This window comes from Sminthopsis crassicaudata, chromosome 3 (genome assembly GCF_048593235.1).
Source record: "Sminthopsis crassicaudata isolate SCR6 chromosome 3, ASM4859323v1, whole genome shotgun sequence".
Lineage (NCBI taxonomy): Eukaryota > Metazoa > Chordata > Mammalia > Dasyuromorphia > Dasyuridae > Sminthopsis > Sminthopsis crassicaudata.
In genome coordinates, this window is record NC_133619.1 from 172,351,631 (window position 1) to 172,375,185 (window position 23,555).

At 34.4% G+C, this 23,555-nt stretch overlaps 1 protein-coding gene across 6 annotated transcripts in view; it reads left to right on the forward strand.

Moving 5' to 3' along the window:
* The window catches only part of ATP11A (ATPase phospholipid transporting 11A), a 214,640-nt gene that overhangs the window by 184,253 nt on the left and 6,832 nt on the right, over nucleotides 1–23,555 (forward strand). For 4 of the 6 annotated variants that reach the window (XM_074299560.1, XM_074299563.1, XM_074299559.1 and 1 more), the window contains exons 21-28: nucleotides 3,026–3,128; nucleotides 3,507–3,652; nucleotides 6,350–6,409; nucleotides 7,373–7,500; nucleotides 9,469–9,604; nucleotides 16,244–16,309; nucleotides 17,142–17,245; nucleotides 20,834–20,999. In XM_074299560.1, the coding sequence (XP_074155661.1) occupies nucleotides 3,026–3,128; nucleotides 3,507–3,652; nucleotides 6,350–6,409; nucleotides 7,373–7,500; nucleotides 9,469–9,604; nucleotides 16,244–16,309; nucleotides 17,142–17,245; nucleotides 20,834–20,999 (909 nt within the window). Of the gene's footprint in view, nucleotides 1–3,025; nucleotides 3,129–3,506; nucleotides 3,653–6,349; nucleotides 6,410–7,372; nucleotides 7,501–9,468; nucleotides 9,605–16,243; nucleotides 16,310–17,141; nucleotides 17,246–20,833; nucleotides 21,000–21,635; nucleotides 21,871–23,225; nucleotides 23,315–23,555 lie in introns of those variants that run through there. The other 2 variants (XM_074299562.1, XM_074299564.1) reach the window with 2 other exon arrangements.

A 23,555-nucleotide genomic window follows, 5' to 3' on the forward strand; every position in this document is an offset into this window, starting at 1 on the left:
CCTGGTTCAGAGAAAGATTAAATGTAAATAAAGGCAGACACCAGTGAGAAAAATCAAAAGGGTTTTATCTAAATTTCATAAATATAGTCTATTTTAGAAGTTTCTTTTAAAGGTTCTTTCAGAAATGAATAAATCCTTTAAAAGTGAAGGAAGAATATGTGAGAAAAAAACCATAAAATACCAAGTTGTCATTTAATCAATAATTTTGTGTGGTCACATTAACAAGGACCAGAATTTAAGAATACTTCAAAGGATTGAGTTGCATCAGTTGACACAGTGTATTTGAAGGTAATAAGATGAAAAATTTTCCTTCAGACTAAATTTATAAAATCTACTTTTAAGTATTTGTATTTATGCTATTTTTGTACAGATAAAAATTATAGTAAAATTATTTTAAATTATTTTTAAAAATCATTGTGTCACTTTTGACATCATTAATACCCCTTCCTGGTCCTTTTAATAATATGAAAGTCATGTTTAATCAAAGTAACTTAACTAAGAACTATCCATTAAAATTCTAATTTTTATTGACATTTGGCATTTAGTTAATTCAGTACAGAAATGATTCGAATAGAGAGGTAGATAAATTGGGGTCCTATGACCTCTGGCACCAACATCCTCAGGCCCTAGCTGTAAATTATCTTATGAAACAATATTATATTCAATAGCCTTTTGGTCCTGTATTCCTAGGAACCCAGGCAGATTACAATCTAGCCCAATGCATAAGAAATCCTCACTGATATAATCAAACCAAGGGGAATACAAAGAAATCTACCCAGAATGAAAACATGGACATAAGGAGGGTCCTGATAACCACTGTTCTTTCTTGCTTGCAGCAGAGCTATATTGTCTCTCAGTAAGATTACCTCTCTATCAGTGCTGGGCTAAAGGAAATAAACATTTCCTTCTAAAATATAAGCTAGTTTGAAACTAGCTCCTTCTATCTGCAGAAACTTGCCATTTCAAGCTGACTCACCCCTTTCCCAGCCTCCTGATGGAATCAGGATTTCCTCACCTCTTCCTTTACAGATCTCACTCCTCTTGTTTTTGAACTTATTTTGGACTTGAAAGATGAAAGGAATATCTTTCCTTCAGGAGATGATTTAGTTAAATGAATATGGTTATCAGACTTGATATATCTTTTTTAAAAACAGTGTTGGGCCAACAAGTTCTGGAGCTTCCTCATTTTAGTCTTCCTTAAATATCTACCAGTTCAAAATGGATCATGGCTGGCAGAAAACAGGAAGTTATATTGGCAGTGGTCTTACTCTGCTTTATATCCAATATTGAAACTGTTTATCAAATGAGTGCTCTATCTTGCTTTCTCTCAGGAGGCCCAAATATAACAAATACTCAGCTTTAAAGAAGTAAGGAAAAGACATTTCAAAGACATTTCTCAATTAAATGTATCTCTTTTTAAATTATTTAACTGATTATTGGTACCTATACCTGATTTGGTGAAAAAATATGGGATTTCCGAGTCTGAAACACCAGCTGACCAGTTGACCAAGAAAGGCCAATTGTTTTTCTCCCTGCCCCTAAAAATATGAAACACTGGAATTGTGGGTTAAGTTGCCAGCAAAGTTGTGTCTGAGGAATGCCTTTCAAAAGAGCTCTGTATATTCCCTGAGCAAGACATTGCTCATTTCTTAAGCTTTGATCCTCACAGTCTGCTTCTGTAATTGCAGTGCAATTGTTTCATCCAATCTTGAACCCTACTCCACAAGATGCTAGGGTTTCTCTCAGATACAGAGATCCTTGACAGCTAGTCTCATATCCATAGTAGTCCATGTGTTTGTAAAATTGGAAGGCATCTCAGAGGTTTTACAGACCAACAACTTCATTCTACAGATTGCAAAACTGAGGTCGAGAGGGATTAACTGATTTGTTCAAGGTCAGATAATTAGCTAGAATTTGAACCTATATGATGCTCCCACTTAAGACCCATCCTTTTCCCTGGCATTGCTCTTCTGTCCAGGAGTGGCTATCACGTATCTCTTGACACATAAAAAGACACCATATTGCCTAGTCTGTGGTATTTTTGAAGGCTAAGAGCTCCATTAGGAGGACACCCAGTTTTCTCAGGGATATTCCTACCTCCTATGGAGAGACAAAAGACAAAAATAGAAGATAAAATATTTGGAGGATCAAACTCTCATCTAGCTATCTTCTTGTTCTTTCCAGCACCCACCCCCACACACACACACACACATGTGCTTGTAGTATCTTAGGCTACTCTAGATATGCTTTCCTTGCTCTTATATGTTGTCTCCAGGCAGCATTAGTGTGGAAAGATGGTTTGTTAGGGCTAATACCTTGCTTTCCTGAGATACATTGATTCCATGTCCTCCAGGACTTAATGCAATAGCTCTAACATGAGACATTGAAGTACATTTCAAAAATATTCAGAATTCTTTTAATAGTTGGCTTGCAACTTGAGAGACTACAAAGTATATAGCATTACACATTACATATAATTGGAAAGGGAATTCCATTAAAAAGGAAACATGCTAAAAAGATATTTTCTTGTGTCAAGTTTGCTAACTAAACAAGATAAAGTCAGTAGATAATTTTTCATTGAACAAAATTTCAGAAATTCTTTTATTCTTATTCTGATTTCTGCAGAACATCTTGAACATTGAACATTGCTTGAAACCTTTTGCCATACTGATTCAAAATCTGAAGTATATAGATGAAAAACATATTTTATTGATCCAATTTTCCCATCTTCAGAACTTTCTGACAAGTTTCTTCCAGCATATTTCAAAGTGCTACTTTAGATGTCTTTTTCTCCTCTTCAGAGAATAAACCTTATGGGCACAAAGCATCATGTAACAAATTTCCATAAGACTGGTTATTTTAACTATTGTTATTGAATCACCCCTAATATAAGTGAGTTCTTATAACTCACTTTAAAAAAGTATTCTGATATGTCCATGTTGCTGTTAGGAAGTCACTGGACAAACTGAGAGGAGTATGTGCAGCATAAAAAAAGTGATTCTACATTTGTTTTCTGTTTCTCCAGATCGTTAAATTGATTAAACTTTCCAAGGAGCATCCTATTACTCTAGCCATTGGGGATGGCGCAAATGATGTCAGCATGATTCTAGAAGCACATGTGGGCATAGGTAAGTATGCCCCTTTTGCCCTTTCACCTCTTTTGACTACATAACTTGGATAATTCGTCATGCTGAAGATAAATTATGACAAAGGTAGTACTAAAAGATGTGAAGGATGTACTTTGAAACTGGAAATAGGCAGTTTCTCTTTGGAAAATTTATGAAGGAGAAGGCTTTGAAGAGTTAAAAATCTTCATCAATGGAAGGAATTCTCATGACAAAGAACTCAAAGATTTCTCTCTATATCTAAGTATCTGGATAAGCTTTGTTATTTAATATTTGCACATTGGAGAGATGTATTTAATAGCAGTCACCCAATATTACTCTTCCTTCCATATTTGTAGTAGTATTATTCTAAAAACATCCCAACAAATTGTTGTCTTGTAGGTATTATTGGAAAAGAAGGTCGTCAAGCTGCAAGGAACAGTGACTATGCAATACCGAAATTTAAACACTTAAAGAAGATGATCCTTGTCCATGGGCATTTTTATTACATTAGGATATCTGAACTTGTGCAATACTTCTTTTATAAGGTGAGAGAAGTTTCTGTGCTATTCACTCAAATGTGACATGTAGGATAAAAGTGGCACAATTGCTGAAATTGCTTGAAATCTTAGGAACAAACTGTAAAAATAGATATACTACAAGGGAAAGAAATGGTAAAGCATCTCTTGAAATAATTATTCAACAAGAGACAAATTCATCAACTTTTCTTTATGTTAATATAAAAGTGTTTATCTTTTTTTAATCAACCTATCTATAAGTGGAATAATATTGGGGAAATTAATTAATATTAATTAATTTTTGAAATTTAGTTAATTAAATAATTTTTTTCTTTCAGTTCTCTTAATTCCTTCCCATTATATATTTTAATACAGTGTAGTAGAATGGAAAAAAATTTGAGTCAGAAGACCAGCCAGGCTTTTCAGCTTGTCACTCATTGTGTAAGGTTTCCCTGAGCCTTGGTTTCCTCATATATAAAATAGAGATGATTCTAGTTCCACTCCCTCCTTCATAAGTTATTGGGAAGATCCATCCTTTTGTTGATTACATCTATGCTAAAAATAGTCTTCCTAGAGCACCAAACAGGTAATATCATTCACCTGCTCTTAATCTTCAAGTGGATTTCCCATTGCCTGAGGTATAAAATACAACTTCAATCTATTTTGGGTGGTATCTCCTACCCAAAACTTTTCCTATTTCTATTGTTAGGGTTCTTTTCCTTATCAAATTTTTCTGCATTTATTCTTCATCAATTTATTCTTTTTATTCAGTTCAATGAAAGTTTCTTTGGCCAGAAACTGTTATTCATTATGTCTTTCTGTTTCAGGGTCTTAAATAGAATAATTACTTAATATATGTGTGCTGAATTTAATTGAATTGGTATTCAAGATCCCTTCTGTCTAACTTCAACCAATTTACCAATCTTATTTCATATTGTTCCTCTTCTAGTCCTATGCTCCAGCCAAGCTAAATTATTAACCATTTCCTGCACCCATTATGAGCAACCTCACTCTTTGTATTTATGCACGCCTTGCCTCATATATGAAATGGATTGTCTCCACATCTCTCTATTGAAATCCTTCTCTTATGCAAAACCCAGATGGCTCCTCCCAGAAAACCTTCCTCTTTCCTAATGATTTCATACTTCTCTCTTGAGCCTTTTTTTGTATTTTTTTGTATTTCAACTTGTATTTTATATATTTGTTTATGTATTATCCCTCTAGTAAATATAATCCTACCTTGTATCTCCTTGTATCTCCAGAGCCTAGTTTAGTGCCTTGCACATAGGCATTATTTGTAATTTGTAATTTCCTAATTACATATAAAAAAATTAGTATTTATTTTTAAAAATATTTGAGTTTCAAACTATCTCTTTCCCTTTCCCTTGAGAAGGCAAGCAATATGATATTCTTTATATATGTGAAGTCATGCAAATAGCTATGTTGCAAAAGAAAACATATCCCCTTCCTTCCCCCCTCAAAAAAAAAAAACTCAAGAAAAATAAAGCTTAAAAAGTATGCTTCAGTCAGCACTCAAACATCATCAGTTCTCTCTCCAGAGGTGGATAGTAATTTTTTTTCATTGTAGATTCTTGGAAATTATATTGTATTAATCAGAGTAGCTAAGTTTTTCACAGTTGATCATCCTTACAATATTGTTGTTATTTTTTACAATGTTCTCCTGGTTCTGTTCACTTCACATTATATTAGTTCATGTAAGTTTTTCTAGTATTTTTAAAAATTATCTGGCTTGTCAATATCTTATAGTGCAATAGTATTCCATTACAATCATAGGCCACAACTTGTTCAGCCATTCCCCAGTTAATGGGTATACCCACAATTTCCAATTCTTTGCCCTGATAAACATTTATTAAGCACTGCCAGGTACCATGCTAAGTTCTGGGAATACAACTAGAGATAAAAAGGAAGTCCTTGCTCTTAAGATTCTGACGTGCTAATGCCAACACAGCAAATAAAGGGTTGTCCAGAGGACTATGGCCTTTTCAGAAATAAAGGAACATCCTAAGTGCAGGTGATGTCCAGTGTCCCTCCATCTGTTCCTCCATGGATAGGAGCTACTTCCATAGGAAGACAATGTGTATGTTGAAGGGATCATTGAGAATGAAGAACTTTCTGAGGCAGGATGAAATCCCATCAGGCTGTATTCTTCTGGATTAGGTACATCAGCATCTCATTTCTTTTAATTGTAGTAACAGTATTATATTGTGTTTTAAAATTTAAAGAGCATTTTAAATGTATTACCTCATTTTCCCCTCAAAAGAATGATGAGATGTAGATGCTATTATTAATACCATTTTACAGATAGGCAACTGAGGCAAAAAAAAAAAAAAAAAAAAAAAAAAAAAAGGCTAACTGACTTTCCCAGGGTCATACAACTAGTAAGTGTCTGACTCCAACTCCAACATAGCATCTGCTTTGGCCTCTTACTACCTCAGTAGAAATCAGGTACATTACTCTTCAATATTTTCATTTCCACAAAGCCAGAGAATTATTATATATTTACAAGATGCCAAAGAAATAAAATATAAATGAATGTGTAAAACTTATTATTTGTCACTCTTTCACTCCAAGACTGCTTCAGAGCTTCCCTTCACCTTTTCCCAAATAATGAGGGATTATACTGGCTTACTGGAACAACCTTTACAAGGAGAAGAACCATGTGAAATGTGTGTTTTGACTGATAAACATTTTTCATTTCTCTTTTAGAATGTCTGCTTCATTTTTCCTCAGTTTTTATACCAATTCTTCTGTGGATTTTCACAACAGGTGAGTTTCAGAATCTAAAAAAGGACTTTGCTTAGCCTAATTCTCTTTTCCCAGCATTTTGAGAGAAATGAGAGTAGGTTATCATTAGCATGCAAAAAAATCACCTTTTCAGAAGAGTGAGGAAGCAGACAAGGAAGGACTAGACTGAGGGAGGGGAGGGTATCTTCCTTCATGATCATCCTTTGAAGTGTGTGTGTGTGTGTGTGTGTGTGTGTGTGTGTGTGTGTGTGTGTGTGTGTGTGTGTGTTGATTCCTCTGGCAGACTAAGGGATGAGGAACAATTGAGACAGCACTAAGATAGTGTTTCACATTGTGTCTCATTGAATTTTCTAGCCCCCCAAAATACCTCAAAGTATTTCAAATATTCTGACATGAATCTAGTGCTTGCTTCTTGTGCAGCCAGGAAGGCAGCTACAGCACTGATTGAGTAATTAATTCTTTCCTGGTCCTAGGTAAAAAGTAAAGAGGATGGCTTCCCTATGTTAATTTGATAGAATAGCTTGTTGTACCTCAATATCCATCCCAGTGTGCTTTCAATCCAAATCCCTTCTCTCTGCCCTTTTTGGTGATTTTTGTTAGAATATGGTATAGCAAAACAGGTCATCATGAAATGACAGGGTGAGGAAAACCCCTTAAGCATTATTGGGAACCCTTCCATTTTATAGGTACTCTTCACTTATTGGTATTATCAGGGAGTTTTAATTCTAGTGACTTAAGAGTTTAGATGAAAGCCTTGGTTAGACTATCATATACAGGATGTCCCAAAGTCTTAGTGTAGTTTTAAGTAGTAAATTACTGCTTACAATTGTTACATTCATAGGACCACAGTGTGTATGAATCTTCTATAAAACTAAACCATTCCTAGTTATGGTAGATGTACATTTTGATTGTTTTTTTTAATGCAAAACTGTTTTTATATATTGTGTTATTTTAAAAAGAAAAACAATTCTTTTCTTTCTTCAGCCTTTATATGATACTGCGTATCTAACACTGTACAATATCAGTTTCACTTCCCTCCCCATCCTCATGTACAGTCTGATGGAGCAGCATGTCACCAGTGATATGCTCAAGAGAGACCCTTCGCTGTACAGGTAACGTCACTGAGATACAGCTTAGCAAAATAATTTGTTGAGAGCATTTGCTGCTAGCAAAGATTATTCCTAAGAAGGAAGTAGCCCAAGTTAAATAATGTACATTTATTATGTGTACATGGTCTGTATCATATCTCATTAAGTCATTTTGTGTCTGGTGTTTTCTGATAAAGTTATGACTGAAATAAGAACAGCAACAATAACTGATAAATATAAATAACCCTTTAAAATCTGCAAAGTGATATGCGTACTTCAAAGGATTTGACTTCATAGATTTCCTGCCTAAATTTCCCTTGAAAAGAAAACAAAAAGCATATTACTTCAGAGGGGAAAGAGAATTGTTTGTCTTTTAATGAATCTTACCTCACTTGTCCCCATTATGATAAAGGGAGTCCTTCTTTGTTGTTGTTTGTTTGTTTGCTTGTTTTAACAAAACTGGACCTTTGATTTCATTGGTATGAGGAACTCTCAAAGACAGCTCCCTTGGCCAATGCTGATAAGGGCTTGCTGTTCCAGAATCCAGGAGAATTACCTGGCATGGTGGGGCACTCAGAGAAGTGGTGTGACTTGCCCAATGGATGTCAGCCAATGGATGTCACAGGTAGAACTGAACCCCAGATCCTCTTGACTCAGTTGTCAAACTCTTAGATATTCACCTTGTCATGCTGCTTTTAAAATTCCAGTTCAAGGGAAAATTATCTTATGTTCCCCCAGGACTTTTGATAAATGCAATTCTTTGCTTTGATTTATAATGATGGATTATAGGAAATTACTGACTGCTTGCTGTATTGCTTCCTCTAATTATAACATGTAGACAAGTCAAAAAGAATCCTGAAATAGTGAAGCACAGAAATGAAGACTCAGATTAGAGGAAAAAACCAGAAATCTCCAGTGAATGTTATTTGTTGAGTCAGTGAACATTGACTGGCATAATGGAGAAGAAATATAATGAAGTATGTTAGTATATTTGTATATGTGTGTGGGTATACGTATAGATAATTATATATAACTGATGTCAGTTATATACACTTATGTGTGTGTATTTATATACACACACACACACACACACACACACACACACACACACACACACACACACACATACTCTGAGAGAAGAAATATTTAAATATTCTCTCTTCATGAATTTGTTGTATGGCAACATTGTATACTGTAGCCATCGCTTGGAAGTCAGAAGATGCGGTTACAAATCTGTCAAGACCCCTAAATACTGAGCCAATTGATATTTGGACAAGTTACTTTTCTGACTTTCAGTGTTTTAATCTCCAAAATAGGAAAAAATAATTTTGACATTAATTGCCTCCTTGTTGTGGGCAAAATGATTTGTAAACCTTGAAGTGCTGTTTTATTGTTGTTATGGAATTATTAGGAAGGTAACTCATCTAGAAGGTATAGTTTGAACTGTTCTTGATAGAACAGAGCTCATTGTGTGCATTCCATGCAAGGAGATATTTCTTTAGTATATACCTTATAATAGATTTCATATATATATATATGAAATCTATTATAAGGTCTTTAGCTATTACACAGATTTGTATACCTATCTAGGTATGACTCCTTAAAAGAACTAGAAAGTTAATAAATTACTGCATGGCATAGTGAATAAAAGAGAAAGTCCTGAGTCCTACCTGTGACACATAATTAGCTATGTGACAAGTCACTTAAAATTCTCCATTTTCCAGGCACTCCCTTTAAGTATATGAACTACAGACAAGTTGCTGATATCCACTTCAGTAGAAAGAATTTCTACTGAGTAGTTCCTCACATTGATAAAATCAATGATCTAGTGAGGGAAGGGCTAATCATATTCTTTAATACCAGTATTTTAAAGATGGAGATTGTGGCATAGGAAGGATGTCTGCCAAACTTGGGAAAGGACCTATCCCTGAGAAACAGATTTTAATTTTAACATGATTAAAAAACAATCTTCTTAAATTTTATTTTATGCAGGGATATTGCCAAGAATGCTCTACTCCGCTGGCGAGTATTCCTTTATTGGACATTCTTGGGCGTATTTGATGCTCTGGTATTTTTCTTTGGTGCTTATTTGATGCTTGAAAACACGACAGTGACCATCAATGGACAGGTGAGTATTTTATTTGATTGATATTGATTTTAGAGGAAAAGAACTTTGCAATCCTGAATGATCATTTTATCAATATAGTATTTCAGGATTGCTTGGGAAGACTTCCAAAGTGATATAGAAATGGCTTTTATGTCTTTATTTAGTAAAGATGTTAAAATAAAAAACAAAGTATCTTCATGTTAAATTGATAAATGGAATCCTATATACAATAATGTTTTGATTGTAGAAGTAGTTTGCTTGATGTGTTCTTTTTGAAACTAACATTTCATCATTAGTTGTTTACCCTCTGTCTCAGGTAAGTTATTAGTATGCTTTGTTATTAGTTGAGTGTTTCATATTTAGTGTATTTCATTTTTCCACATGACATTATTTTAATGACATTTTCTATGCAATTAAGGGATTTGTTTTTTTATATATACATTTTTCATTCTAGTTGTTGACACATTTTCTGGGGGGTTGTTTTATTTTTATCTTGCTTTTTTTTCCCTTTTTGCTACTTGCTTCTCTTCCTACCCTCAGATAATGACTACCAGCACACACATGGTAAGAGGATTGTGGTTTTGTCCCTTTCTCTGTGTTCTTGGACCACATTACAAATAAAATATTTCTTGTAAATATTTTCAAATGTGACTTTTTCAGTGTGCTTTATTAGTTGAAACACTCATAGCTGCTGCTTCCTTTCCACTTGCTTTTAGGAATAAAGTTGTCTTAATAGAAGATCAAGAGTATCTGTGTCTACATTTGGCCATCCACAATTAATGCTTTTTCTTGTTTCCCTGAGTTCAGCTGAGCCAGGTCTTTGAAGGGTTTTTGTTTGTTTGTATGTCTGTTTGTTTGAGATGTCTAAATTTCACTTGACTTTAATAAAAAGATAAACATATGTGGATATGGCAACAGAACCTCACTGGGAAACTTACTCTTGAATGTTATATGCTCAAGCTGCACATGAGAGTATTGAGACAGCAAGTGAGAATCTTCAGAGTTCCTCTACTTGGCTGCCATGAAAATTGAGTAATCCCTCCAAATAAAGAACTTAGTAATACATAAAGGAAAATTACTTTCTGCCATCCCCTTCGAGTAATTCACTTCATCCCCATCCCTAAGAGTGAACCCAGATCATAAAGCTATAGATTTAGAGCTAGAAGGTCTCTTTCTAGGCCATCTGGTTCAATCTCCTCATTTTACCCATGAGGGAGCTTAAGGTCCAAGAAGGAGAGGTGATCTGCCTGAGGTCAAATGGGTAGTTGATGGCAATTGCGGGATTTGAACATAGGTTCTCTCTACTCCAGTTACAATGTTCTTTCTCCTCTATTAGGAGTTTTTTGATCTCTATGATTATTCTCTGTTAGGATTACAAGGTGCTAACTCAGGTTACACTTCTCCTTCCACTCAGCTAGCTATTTACCTAGTAGTGCCTGCACCTGTGATTTGTCTCCTAGATCTTGTTTAATCCTCTCTTCATCCATGTGACAGAAGTTCTATTGTCTTTCCATGAGACTCAAATCATATGCACTGAATTGATCTGCTGAATTATCCAAATCCTTTTTCCTGTTTGCTCTTCTGATCTTTCTATTTCTAGTAATTTCTTATTTGTCTTGGTCCATGTCTTTGGTTTAACAGTTGCTACAATCCCTAAATGTTACCTGGCCTTATTAGATTCAGACCAACCATGTAGTTTTCAGTGGGCTTGTTTTTAGTGCTTTTTATATAGTGCTTCAGAACTTGCTTATGGGTCAAACTATAAGTAAGTGACTTGCATGTAACTCAAAGAGCTGAGATATCACACCCTAAAAATTGAAATTTCCAGAAGATAGCCACTAATGTTGAAGAATTTTGAAGTTCCCAACAAATGGGAAATGATTATTTTATAAAATACAAAAGGATTTCCTCTCTATTTTAGGAGACTTTTTTTTTCAAAAAGAATATAGATATATATATTTCCCATTTTTGTGGCTGATGGTCAAGCCATAAAATCATGTAATCAGTAATATGTTGTTGAAAATTAAATGTTTTTTCTTAGTTGTGTGTTAAAAGTATAAAATTTTTTCTCTTTCTTGCTCAAACTCTATATGTTATGATAGAATCTAGAAAAGTTAAACATTTCAAAATGGAAGATAGATTGCGTAGACCAGTTTCAATTTATTCTATTTATTTAGTTTTGGTCACTTGAGATCTAAAGTTGTTGCTGTAAGTTAGCTGAATAGTGATATGTTTAAGTAGGTAATTTCACTAAAGAATTGAAGGACAACCCAAAATATATGTAATGCTTCTTGTTAAAAGATGGCTGTTTTTGAAAATTAATGAACGTTCTACCAGTATTCCCATTAGAATTAGAACAAGGTCCCTTGTCACTACAGCTTTGAAGTTCCTATTCTGTCTGTGTCAGTTGAGGGAGAATTGTTTTTGAAAGGCACTTGTCCCTGAGAATATTGATCTAGTACTTTTAAGGAATGGTGGATTAAAAAAGCAGAATCATGTTTGGAGCTTTTTTGCAAGGAGGGGTTGTCTTTGGTCCCAAGCATTTCTTATAACTGTTCCATTAAACAGCTCACTCTAGAAGCTGTAATTATTTTTTATTAGCAGTATTATATTCCTCACAGAATACTTACAAAGTTGTAATATGTTAATAGTAGATGGCTGTAAACATTAAAAACATCAACAGAATGTAATGGAATTGAGAGCAATAAGCAGTGTGGGCACAGAACAAATTCTTCCAAATTCAATCACGTTCTTAGTAAAAATCACTAAAGGAGTAAGTGAAGGGAATACAAGAAATGCTCCTAAAGACACTGATTTTGGAAAAACAGATGAATCATTGCCTCGTGGAATTTCACTTATAAATCAAATTTAAATTGGTTTGGACTAGAAAACTTGGAAAAGAATTGAAACTTGCTAAAAGGTGACACCACTAAAATTGGCTAATAAAGAAAACAGTGACTTAGAAGTCTTTGGGGTAGTGGTGATGATTGGTGTTAGATCTAAGTTTATTTAACATCTGCATTAATTAGATGAGATGATAAAGGTAATTGAATGTATAGATGTATAGATAGTTGAGATATATAAAAAAATTTGAGATTACATTCAGTAAATGTTTTTTGGGACCTAAAAAACATGATCCTCATTGCAAAAAGTTGATTCTACTTAGATTCTCCCCACCCTTTCTATGGAAAAACACTGAAAGAAAACCATATCAGAGGAAGATATGAGCCTTCGTTCATTTAGATCCTCCTTTTAAAAAATAATATTTTTTTAAAAACCAAACTGACAGAGCTTGGTAGGTACATGGAGCATTGAGCTGAGTTGTTAGGTGGTAATAGCAAAAGCTATGAGCCTTCCCTGAGTAGGAAAGGCAGATTTCCTTTTAAATAGAGCCAGTCCACTCTACCACTCTTCCTTTTTCCTAGCTCTTTATGTGATCACTTTTTTTATGTGTAAGAAAGGAAGCCTGTTGTCCCATGGTTAACTACTTATCATTAATCTCTGGTTAAACTAGATAAAACCTTATTGTCCGGAGAATGAAAATGCAGATTTCTGTGTTATCTCTGAACTACTCCTGATTCCTTTGTCTTAATAGCAGCCAAAGAGAAGGTCCAAATGTATCTCTCCAATGCTGAGGGCTTAATTAGAACTATACTCTCTTTTCTTCTACTGCTTCTTACCCCTCACATTGAAAACTAAACTAAAATCCATATTTTATTCTCATTTAATACTTTTATCTTTCTAGCTTGTTAATTTTAAGTGAAACATACTTTAGTTAGAATAAATATCAATATTATTATCTTATAATTAAATAAGTTATTATGGGAAACATTAGCCTTTAATATAGGAATAATTCACATGCACATGTTTTAGCATTGTGTACCTCTTTGAGGAGGATGAAAGATTAAAAACCTAGGCTGGAAGATACATTTATTGAGCCCACTTTAACAAAGAAGAAAATCATTTTGAAAAGGTGCCATTCCTTTTTTCATGACTTCAACAAATATAGAAAGTCAGAGCCTGAAGGGACCTTAAAAATGGTTTAGTCCAACCCTTTTATTTCATCGATGAGGAAACAGTCACAGAGAAGTTAACCCAAAGCTAATCCATATTCTTATTGCCACATAACTGGATAATTGGAATCCCTTTTACTTAAGCTTTTGCCTCTCTTATCTTCCACTTCTAGCACATCATACATGTAGACACATAGACACATAGAACACTACCTTGATAATATAATTCCCTTGTTAAAAAACTTAGGTTCCCTTATGTCAACATCAAATCCATTCCCATTAGTTTGACATTCAAAGTTTAATACAGTTTGATAAACACTATCCTGCCAGCCTCATTCCCTGCTATTCTATCAATGAACTTTTCATTCTAGCCTAATACGTATATTCATTGGCTCTCTAAAATTATTCACTTTTTGTGGTCTTTTACATTGTTCACCTCCTCTTTGTTTCCAACTACCCTACAGCCTTAAAGTACCACCTCAGTTCCTTTCTTTTCCATGAAGTTTTCATTGGCTACTGTAGCCCATAGTTATCTTTCTTTTTGATTCTAGAGCTCTCACTATTTTAATACTTGTCTCATTATTCTTTGGCTTTCCAACCAGACTGTAAGTTCCATGAGGATGGGTTCTAATTTAGATCCATTATAAATATAGGGAAACTAAAGCTCAAAAGAGAATACTGGCCCAAGGCCTCATACCATAGGGTATGACTCTTCATTGAGGAATGCTATCTTAATTCCCCCTTCTTCACAGAGATGTTTTAAAAATACATTACCATAAAAAGTGAAGGAACTAAATCACTAAAATAATAGAAGACATTACTATGTATATTTATATATTATATTGCTATATTATGCATACTAATATATAATTTTAAATTAATGAATTAGTCTGTTGTTTCAGTCAAAAAGGAAAAAAAATCCCATAATTTTAAAGTAAAATGTAAGAGAATATGACTATAGCAGAATTGCTTTTCCAAGAAAAGTGAGTACTAGAAATGTGCCTTAAAAAACAATTCTTTACAAAATTAGAAATTAGAGAAGAAAATGGTTGAGTCTGTGGTCTTAGCTATTTCTCCATCAAAGTTTATTTAGTCACTTTGCTAGAGACTATACTTGGCTAAGTATAAGGATTCTTAAACTGAAGTTATTTCCCAGTGTGAAGGTGTTATCTGTGTGTAATTCACAAATACATGGTTTTCATGGGTTATAATTCATACTCACTTGGATCAGTCTCAGCTTTTCATGTCATATAATTAAGAAGCCTCTAAAATATGAGAGACTTGGAGCAACTGTAATCCCTGTTCTCTCTTCATGGCCAGACTTCCTTTTGCTTCCCAGAAGTCTCTCTCCTCAGTTTGAATGTAGGATAGCCTAAGTTCTAGTAGACTGCATTCAAACTAAGAACTTAAGGGATTATTTCCACCACCACCCCCTTTCTAACTTGCCTGTTATCCTTTCTCATCCTTTTAACTCATCATATTTCAGAGCTGTTCTTCCCTTCTCCTGCTAATGTTACTTACCTTGGAAATGTCTGTTGCTCTTACTGAAAGTGATTGAGGATCTACGTCCCTGAAAACAGCTGGCAGTTAAATTACTACAAGAAGCTTTTGAGAAATAAAACATGAACTCTAGGGTATACTGTTCCAAATGACCCCAAAGCAAGGTTTATTTAGGTAACCATAGGTATGTCCGCTTCTACATAAAATATGCCCAAATTCCTAATTAGGAATCTATTAAGATACATAAATATACTACTAAAGTATATATGAAATATGAAGTATATCATTTCATTCATCTGCTGATCCACAAGTATTCTCAGTATTATCAAGATATTAACATCTATTAGTGTGTAGTATAGAGGGACAGCTAAATGGTTGATGGACAGAATGCCAACCCTGGAGTCTGGAGGACCTGAGTTCAAATATGACCTCAGACATTTATTAGCCATGTGACCTTGAACAGCCTGTTTACCTCAGTTCCTCATCTATAAAATGAGATATAGAAGTAAATGGCAAACATTCCAGTATCTTTATGAAGAAAAACCCTAAACGGTGTCACAAAGACACAGACACAACAAAAAACATTTGAACGATACACAGTGTGATATTTTAATACATATGAAATAATATATTCATATCATATATTTGTATATTTTATTATTAATTTCTATTATGTTTGCTATTTATGAATTTGATATAATAATTTAATATTTAAATATTTTTAAGGAAAAAAAAGAAAGTTCAAATACAATGAGTGGCTTAGGAGACAATAATCAAATTAGGGCAGAAAAGTCCCATCTCTGCATCAAGACAATTATTGCCACTTCTAATGATTAATTACAAGAGCATGGAGTTGTGGATAAAAGATCAACAATTTTCCCAGGACTATAAGTTATGGATAATGGATCTGCAATGGTGGAGGCATTCATCAAGAGTTTCCTGTCCCAGTGAAATTCTAGGTCTTCTCAAGCATTTTAAGAAATTATTTCTGGAGTTGTCGTTGACTTGAGCATAGTTTGCAGTGTTTATATCTAAGGAGGACACTGAAGTTTGTTCTATTCAAAGGATTTCTTTGTTCTTTTGATGTAAAGAGTGATACTGCTATATTGTCAACAGATGACTTGAGACATGTTTTCTTGCCAAACAGGTATTTGGAAACTGGACCTTTGGAACCCTGGTGTTCACTGTGTTGGTATTTACGGTTACCCTAAAGGTAAGGTCGTTGATATTAATATTTCATCTGCTGGTCTGATAATTAATAATATACATATGTGCATATCTTTGGCATCCAATATTAACATCTGTAAGCACCTTCCAAAATGAACTAATCATATGATCAGTGATCTATCTTAGCTATAGCCTACTAAAAGTATATGCTGTCTCCTTTGGGCTCAACTAATTTAGAAGGAGGTAATAATGTATCCATCTTTAATCAAATCTGATATATAAAAATTTGACTTTATACAAAAGATACATTAGGAATGAAGACACTTCACAGAAAAATTCATGTTAGATTTCCTTTAGAAAGAAAATACTTTAATACATTTGAAATAGATTTTATTTATATGAATGAAGAATTTTTACAAAACTTTTCAGGAATTCTTAGATAAAACAGAGTCTGCCAGTGCTCTGGAAAAGAAATGGACCATGTGATTACTGTGGGGTGAGTGAAACTCAAGGAAGAGCCCACAGCTATTCTCAAAAGTTGTGGCTGGAGTCTAACTCCAATTTGTTGTAACAGCTTGAAGCACTATGTTAACATGAGTATTTTGCAGTTTCCCTAAGACCATCTAGGTTGGGAAATACTTACATATCTAAAGATCCTCCAAGACTGGAATAAGAAATGCCTCAAGGAGCTCCCTTTCATCCCAGGTACCCTCCTATATCTCCAAGAAATAGGTTTTCTTTGTTACCCCAAACTGGCATTTTAGCTTAATGCACAGCTAGTGAGCTTTCTTCATTAATTTTAAGGTTTCCTTCATAGTCTTTTTATACCTTGGCATGGGTTATTGGTACCAACATTAATCATTCTTTTTTCCTTTTAGCTTGCCCTTGATACACACTACTGGACATGGATAAATCATTTTGTTATTTGGGGATCCCTTATTTTCTACATTGTCTTTTCTCTACTGTGGGGTGGAATTATCTGGTAAGAATCTAAACAAATCATTTTGAGCACTTAAATATTTAATTTTTATAAAGTTAAAATTTTATATAATTTAAAATTTAAAGTTATAATTTTCTATAATTTAAAATTTTACAATTTTAATAATTATTTTTCTTAAGTATTAAATAATCTCCTTTCACTGGCAAGAGATATATATATACTTGAGCCAAAAAATCTCTTGTGTTTAAAGTATGAGGACAAATCCAGCAGTATGTTCCTATGTCCTGATCTTATCCTACTGGTTCTTCTATTACTTTTTTCTATAAATCTCTTCTCAGAGAGATCTTTCCATAGCTTGGAAACCTGAAGTCTTAGATATTTGTCAAGAATCCTTGGACAATTTAAAGGAATTTACATAGGAACTTATCTATTGGGATATAGAAGCAACAGTGTATCATTTACTTTACTATTTCTAAATTGGAGATTTTTTCCCCCTCAGTTAAGTAGAGAAGAACCAATTAATCTGAAAAGGGGTACTTTTGGTCCAATTGATAAAGGTAACTTAAGTTGGATGAGATTTGGAAGCCTTTCTTAAACTAGCTGCTCGACTGTAATATAGAAATCGGTATTTTAGTCCAGAGTCCTGCCACTCACAGGTAGAATTCTCTAATTCTCCTACTTTTCTCTCTCATTTGCTCTATGCCATAATTATATGTTTTATTATAAATGATGGATTCCTACTAAGTGGGAACCACTATCCCAGACTCCTCCTTACTGACCTTATTTAGACCATACTCATCAGTTTCCAGTGATGAGTAAACAACACTCTCCATTTTCTCCTCAGGGTTAAGGAGCATGGCTTAAGAAAAATTTGCCAACCAAGTTCAAATTTTTGCTGTCTGATCACAATGGAGTGCATATTAATTCTCAGTAGTTCTTTTATCCATCTCCTATTGACAAGGATATTCTGCATAGAAGCTTTTATAAATCTTTTCTACTTTGTCAGGTTCTTGTTCTCACCTCCAGCACTCTCCCAGAATTTTTTTTTTCCTTATTTGAATTGAGACTATCCAAGAAGAATTACTCATGTGTCTACTTTTTCATGTCAAAATATATCTGTTTCACCTTTTTATTTGTTTTTAGAAAGTTCTTCATTCTCTTTTTGAGAGTTAAGCTGACTTCTTCATTCCATCTCCTTCCTCATTCACCAGAATTTTGTTCCCACAATTTTCCCATCTTAGTTTTGCATTTTTCATCTTTCCTGTTTCACTGGTTTTTGAATCCTCTGTCTTTAACCATGTTCAAGTCACTTCTATGTTAAAAGTATAAACAAAAAATCTCCCTGCCTCCTAAGGCTGCCTTCCTGTTTTGTTGTTTTGTTTTGTTTTTTCCTTTTTTTCAGGCTAATTCCTCATTGTCTCATCCCCTGCACACTCTCTCATTTCTCCGTCTATTGAATTTCTTTCAGAAGATTTTTAAAGACATCCTTTACTCATTTGGCCTTCTCCTTAATCTTTCCATAGCATTAGACATTGTTGACCATCCTTTCATTAAGAAATTGAATCCATTTCCTTTTTAATTTAAGTGTGTGGAGAGCACACTAAACTTTTTGGGTTTTTATTGTACTTTTCTGAAAAACTGCTCTTTCTCTGTCTCCATAATTTACTTTTCTTTTGTCTTTTTCCCTTTTTCTGTTTTCCTTGTGACCCTAAACATTCTTATAACTCTCATTTTTGTTAATATAGTTTTCTGGATTATATCTTTAGCCCTGATTTATCTTTGATCCTTTATATTTTATTATATCTTTCCAGTTGCCTACCTGTCACTACCTCAAGCTAAAACCAAGACCTTTGCACACCTTTGCACACAGCCCTTTGCTGTAAAAATCACAACTCATGTGAGTTGTTTAATGTCATTGAGTTTAATGTCAAGTACCGAATGTCCTTGAAAAAATAAAGAATAAAACCAAAAAAAAAAAAATAATAAATATAAATAAATAAATCTCTCTAATCTACAATAATACTCTCCAGGGATCTTTTGCTTGTCATATACATTTTCATCTAAATGTTTTCAGCTTTCTTATTAAATGTTTGTTGCAGCAACCTACAAAGAAATTTTAAAATCTGGAAGGTGGATTGGCATAGGCTCAAACCTTTCATCAACAAATTGTTTCCCATTCAAATGGGGACTTCATGTAGCCAAAAGAAATTTGAGCTTCATAGTTTCTGAGTCCTCCTTTGGAGGGGTTAAGAAAGAGGATAAAGTTGGTAGTGGTCCACTGATCCTGATAAATATCAAAGAACCCTCTTGAGAGCACTAGTGACCTTTTTGAAGCAATGGGCAGTGCAGAGATCCTTTCCAAGGATTCCAAGAAATGATGTTTAATGTTCAGGCTGCTATAGGGGAAATTTAGTAGTGGAATCACTCTTGTGTCTCCGATTTTAGGCCCCAATACCCTGATTCACCCCGTCTTTCAAATAAAGATTTAGCAATTCAATCATATAAGCTGCTTCTCATCCATGAGGCAACATTTCAGGAAGGGAGAATGTGTATAAATGAAATTAAACATTTTTTTGCCATTACTTTCTCCATTTTTGTCTTCTTTTCACAGGTAGCTGTGAGGGATATTTTCCTCTTTTCTCTCCAAAAGTTTCCTTTCATTGTTAGTAAGGTATCTAAATAGTTGGAATTGGAATCCAAAAGTCCTGAATTCAAATTCTACTTTTGACACTAACTACATGATCCTGGGCATGTCACTTAACATCTATTGATCTCTCTTTTCTCATCTGTAAAAAAGGGGATAATAATAATGGCACCTGCCTGCTAGAGTTGTTGTGAGGATAAAATGGTATATTTGTAAAGTACTGTACTTAAAAGACTTAATAAATTCCAGCTTTCGTTATGATTTTATCTTATCTGTTCATTTACAGTTATGACTTCCCCTCAAAGAAGTATCTTTTTTATATGTGCTTTTATACAGTAAATTCTGCTTACTGTTGAATTTCCTTAACTAGAACTTTCAATGTGGCATAGTAAAAAGTCAGTTAGCATTTCTGAAGTGTTTTCTGTGTCCCAGGAACTATGCCAAGTACTAGAGTCATAAAGAAAGGCAGAAAAACCAGGAATTTGGTTCTTAATAGCAGAGACACCATGGAAACAAGAATATATGTGAAAAATATGTACAGACTAATTTGGAAATAATTTTACATTTGTTCCTGGAGACCCTAGGTCTCCTAGGTGTTGATTAAGGATAGGGGAAAGGAAGACATAATAATACTTACACTTAGGAAGGTCTTTTTAAAAACTAAATAGAACGTGGATTGGAGTGGAGTGAAACCTGAGGTAGCAGGTGAAGCAAACAACAGAATATTTTAATAGTACATGCAATGAGGGCTTGTACTAGGGTAACAGCTGTGTCAGAGGAGATAGGAACCCTTGTGAGAGATACATATGCAGAACAAAAAAGTAGCAGTCAGAAGTAAAAGTCAGCATCTAGACTTTACAATAGAAGAAACATTCTCTCAGTAGAGGATTTAAAAATAGGTATAAAATATGTTAGATTTTTTCCCCCTACAAATATGTACTTTCTCACCCATTCCCTTTTTTTCCTTTGTCTCTTTGGTCCTATAGGCCTTTTCTCAGTTATCAGAGGATGTACTTTGTGTTCATACAGATGCTTTCTAGTGGTCCTGCATGGTTGGGCATCATCCTGTTAATAATTGTCAGCCTTCTTCCAGATATTCTCAAAAAGGTTCTATGTAGGCAGCTGTGGCCTACAGCAACAGAAAGAACTCAGGTAAAAATCATTTTTCTTTTATATAACTACTGACTTTATTATTGTAAGATAAGAGTTTAGAGTTTGGGAAGTTATAAAGGAATAGGCTAAAAGGCACTTGTTACAGTAAAAAGTATGCTTAGTCAGAAATGAAAATAATAGATTGGTTCTACAAAAGTTTATTTCAGAAGCAATCATTATTTTAGGATTGCTGTTATTTTTCAGGGAGTGGTTAATAGAGTAGCATAAATGTTCAATGAATTTAAGTGGAATCCATAATATGAAAAATAGGAAGTAAAGATTCTTGCTAGGTTATTTATTTTCCATACCCTCAAACTGTGGCCAAAAAAATTTAAAAAAAAATCTGAGCTCCAGAGTAGATTTCTGGGTCTTGCCTCTTCTCAGAAAAGTGTTCCTTCTCACCACCTACTTATTACTCTTAGCAGAACTCTTTTACTTTTGATGCAAACATGGCCTCAGTCTCATAATAAGTTTGTAACCTCCATGAAACTGGTTCCTTCTTTCCTTCTTCTTTAGAATCATAGAAATGTGGGATTCACTGTTGGGGAGTAGAGTGGAGTACCTAATCGCTCCTCAATATTGAAGATCCCTTGTCTTCTTACCCTCTCTCTGACCTTTTTTTTTTTTTTCCCAAAGAATCATGGAGGAGTAGAAGGAACCAAAAGATGAGAAGAGCAGGAAGCCACAAATAATATTGGGGCAAACAAGAGACTAATTTGAGTGGAAAATGCAGAGATGAATTCAAACAATGAAGGGGAAGAAAAGACTAGAAAGAGACAAGACAGAAACCGAGAGAGAGATCACAAGGGGTGGAGGAGGGAAGAAGAGAGAACAAAGCAGAATAAAGGATTGTAACTGTTTACTCTGAAAATTAATGAACATAATTTAGAATTCTATTTTATCCAGTTTTTAAATCCAAATGGAAACAAGCTTTTTTTGTGTTATATTGTTTTTTAATGTCCCTAAATAATGACCTATGAACAATCATTCCCCAGCAATTAGAATTGAATTCTTGTCTACAAGATTTAGTAAAATATTTATATTATTTGAAATGAGCTTTATTTGAAACCTAATGCTTTTAGCTCCTAGTTAGACTTTCCCCATTTTTAAATCTCCTGCCCCCATTTAAACAAAAAGCCACCCTCCAATTACTAAATAAAAGTAAAGAAAAGTCTACTCTAGTAGTTCAATATTATGAGCTGGTCCCTTGGCAGGAGTTCTTTCTTTGAAAACGGACAGGGCAGGACAAGAATATCTTCAGGTGTCCAAATCCTCTTTCGCTTGGATGGATAGCAAAAGAATAATGGCTCCAGCCAAACTCCTGTCGCTCTTCCAGAGAGTAGGAAGGAAACAGCTAAAGGAGGTAGGTAGTTGGGAGCTTTGCTCTCATTCTACTAAGTAAGAACAAATCTGTAGTGTATAGCTTATGGTGGTGAAGGCAGGAATTGTGAAGGGTCTTCCTGTGAAAGGAACTTGCCCTGCTGCCTTTTGATGGATGAGATGAAGATAAAATAAATACTGGATACATCCAAAGCCCTATTCAATGAGCAGCAGAAGGTTTATTTACTTTTTTTTTTTTTTTTTTTTTTTTTTTATCTCTTGAGTAGTAATCCTCTAGGACATAGTTGTTATGAATGAGACCTTTAATCCTTGAGGCTGGCTTTGTACTTAGCAGTTAGCAGTACAGCTCCTTAGTCATGCTTACTGGGGGCTCCTTTTTTTCTTCCATGATGTATGGAAGTCATGGAAAAGGATAAGTGGAGGTTCTCTTTTTTTCCCCCAAAACAGTACAAGGTACTTCCTTAGCCTTGTAGATCTTAAAATAACCCTGAATATTATGTGTTGCCATCCTTTCTTTCTATTACTAGAGGAGTCTTCATTTTGGGTTCAGGGGGCATTTTGTCACTTAGGATAGAAGACTAAAAGGGAATGACAAAACAAAAAACCTGGTTGGTGTCATGTGGGGGTGGCCTTGTGGAGAGCCATGGCTAGAGAATGAACAGGTTGGGAGGGTTGTAACAATGCCAGTATCTGTTTTCTTAGTGTGATCATCATTTAAATGCACTAAGCAGTTGTTAGCTTTTAACCAGATTTATCCCCTTGTGTTTCTCTCTCCCCTCTCCTCATTTCCTTTCATCTTCCAACCTGCTTTGCCCAAATAACTCCTACCTTATTTAAACATAAATGATGTGCATGGGTACCTCCTGAATCTTCTGGGAATGGCAGACTAAACATCAGTGCCTTTCTGTTGAGCAGTCTACCATCTTTATGCTTTCTCAGACTTCCAGCAGTCTGAGTTTCTAACGGAACACAAGGTGACTCTTTTTCTGCCTTTTTGCATGCTTGGAAGGACAGTAGATATTTTACTGTAATATGAAGGGCATTTATTACACATTCATGTTTATGCTAGAGGCATCATATAGAGTGCTGGACTTGGAAAAGGAAAGACCAGGGTTCAGACCCTGTCTCTGACACTGACTAGCTATATGACCCTGAGCAAATCAAATTACTCAACCGAACCTCAGCAACCTCTGCTCAAATATTCACTAAATTGTA